This window comes from Charadrius vociferus, unplaced genomic scaffold (genome assembly GCF_000708025.1).
Source record: "Charadrius vociferus isolate BGI_N301 unplaced genomic scaffold, ASM70802v2 scaffold472, whole genome shotgun sequence".
Classification (NCBI taxonomy): Eukaryota; Metazoa; Chordata; class Aves; order Charadriiformes; family Charadriidae; genus Charadrius; species Charadrius vociferus.
Genome location: NW_009647735.1, coordinates 6,948,825 through 6,951,336, shown reverse-complemented (window position 1 = coordinate 6,951,336; position 2,512 = coordinate 6,948,825). Strand labels below are relative to the sequence as shown.

At 47.6% G+C, this 2,512-nt stretch overlaps 1 protein-coding gene across 1 annotated transcript in view; it reads left to right on the top strand.

Annotated features, from left to right (window-relative positions):
* The first annotated feature begins 207 nt into the window (after nucleotides 1-207).
* Nucleotides 208-2,512, top strand: part of VGLL1 (vestigial-like family member 1) — a 4,478-nt gene continuing 2,173 nt past the window's right edge. Inside the window, exons 1-2 of the mRNA XM_009881702.1 lie at nucleotides 208-418; nucleotides 1,000-1,419. Of these exons, the coding sequence (XP_009880004.1) occupies nucleotides 208-418; nucleotides 1,000-1,419 (631 nt within the window). The remainder of the gene's footprint in view (nucleotides 419-999; nucleotides 1,420-2,512) is intronic.

The window sequence follows — 2,512 nt, the reverse complement described above, 5'->3', positions numbered from 1 at the left end:
ATCTACTAAGGAGATCTGTAAAGAAAAGGTGCATGGGAGAAGCAGAAATACAGATAAAGGATCTAAGCTTAGTAGTAACAGTTCTTCTGGCCCTACCAGTTTCAGGAGGAAGATGTGCACAGCCAGCGGTGAGCCCTTTAAGTGGCATAGTGTTTCTTTGACCGGTCTGGTTTGGTTTTTTTTGGCAGGGGCTGTTAGTTACTGAAAATGGAAGAAACGAGGAAGCCCTCTCCAAAGCCGTGTAAAAGCAAAGAACCTGTGAAAACAGAATGGGGATCTCAGAGCGTTGTATTTACATATTTCCAAGGGGATATTAACAGCGTGGTAGACGAACATTTTTCTAGAGCTCTAAGCAATGCCAAGAACCCGCAAGACCTGAGCACAAAGCACAAGGGCGAGACTGTTGTCCTGAAGAACGGTGAGCCGCTTTCTGTGCGTGAGTGTGGGGTTAGACAGGGGTGACTGGCTTTCGCTCAGCAATTGAAGATGCAGCGTGCTTAAATTTGGAATTGTGGGCAAACAAAAAGCAAGAAAGTCATGCTTGCAAAGCCCTGGATTACGTAGCTGGGACTTTCTGGGTAAACCCCTGTGCTTGCTGGGGTGCTTCCCAAGCTCTCCCTGGGCCCATTGGCAGGACCAGGTCCTCATTTGCCAGCCAAGAGACTCCATCACTGTCAGATGCATTAAGTGCATTCTGATTTAATTTGTTGTCTTTGCAAAAATATATTTGTCTAAGCTTGCAAGTGTTAAAACCCTGCCGGTGCTAGCGGCCTGTAAGAAAACACATGTAGTATTTGAAAGTATTGGTGGTGGTGCTGTAGTCCACTTTCAGTATGAATTTGTTGTTGATTTTTAAGATAAGCAGCACTAAAGCGAGTATATATTTCTTTAAAAATGAATGTGCAAACTGGTTGCGTTACCTTAGAAGTCCATTGGAATTTGCTTTGGAAAAAAAGTAAGAGTTGATGAGACTTCAGATGCTTTCTTTCTCTTTTTAAGTAGATAGCATGTCTCCCCATCAATGGAATTTCTCTTCACATTGCTCCAAAGCATATCCGTCATCTTCTGCTACAAGCGTGTCAAATTCTGGTCTGAATTTTTCTCCTGCTAGTATGGCAGGCCAATACCAGCCACCAGCTCTGCGGAGTCATCCAGCTCAGCCTGCAGATTTATGGCCCTTCCCTTCGATTGGGACTCCCAGTCTTACCAGTTCCGTGTATCATCATGCCTTGCCTGACCTGCACGCGGTAGATGAACCGATCTCTGACAGGAAATACGGTTCTCTTCTTGGTCTTCTGCAACAGGAAAGGTGCCTAACATCCATGCAAGAATGTACTGTGAAGCAACACTCAAGTTCTGCTTGTATGACTGGACCTGCTAGGTTACAAAATATAAGTCAAAGTTCAGCTCCTGGGGGAGGTAAGGGAATATTTTACTATCTCTTTATTCTTTGATGGCATCTTATGTAAAGAGACAAAGTAATACAGTCTGTTCCCAAGGTTCTGGAATTGGAGCCATCATCAGCCCAGCTCATGGAAAATTTTGTCAATAGTTAATCCGTGCTGTGTGCATGGGCTTGGTTAGCTGTACAGTATGGCTTAATCCAAAATATACATTGCCCATTTGCACAATATTTTACCTTCAGGCTGACATTAGGGGGATATTTTAAGTGAATATAAACAATATCCACGGTGCCATCGGGATCTCTACCTTACAGGTAGCAGGTATGGTGCGTACCAGATTGTCCCGTATTATGACCCGAAAGGGTTGGCAAAGTAAGAGCCCTGAGCAACCCATCTGGCTGTGCAGGGCGTTAACGATATTCTGGATACAGGATGGGAAAGGGCAGAAAGGGACTTCTTTCCCTCCGCGGTCGCTGTCTGTAGCTGGAAGGAGCAGGCTAGAGGGGGTGGCAGGTCAGCCTTGCCTCGTCCCCCAGCTGATTGCTGCCTTCCACCAAGCGCTGCCGCCCTGCCCGTCAAAGGCTGCGCTCGCTCTCGGCAGTAGATCTCCCAGAGCTAATGCCGTTCGCGCAGGAGCGACGATTGTTGCTTATTTATTATTAACAACTAGCGGCCATCCCAATCCTATGTCCTGCCAGCGCACAGGAGAAAGGATGGCTGGTGACTGAAGTCTGTTTCTCGGGAGCCGACGTCCCCACAGCATCTGGAGCTGCCGGATAAAATTGCTCCATCGTGAGTAACTGCTGCCGTTGAGCAGCAATGTGGGGTCGGGCTCCCTGGCCAGAACGCCGGTGCCCGGTTCGGGTACGCCCGCCTTGCTGTTCCCGGGCGTTACCCGCAGCATCGGCTTGGCACTGCCCTCCAAGAAAAAGGGTTGTGAAATTGCTTAGGTAGTCCGCTGGAAAAATATAGCGCGTACTACCTGGTGCTTCTAGACGAAAAAAGACCAGGCGTGTCAAGGAGCGATCCTGAGTCTTAGGTTTTCAAAAATAACCAGCTGTGAAATACCTACCGGTTACCCAGTTTGTAATCTGCCTCAGCAGGCATTT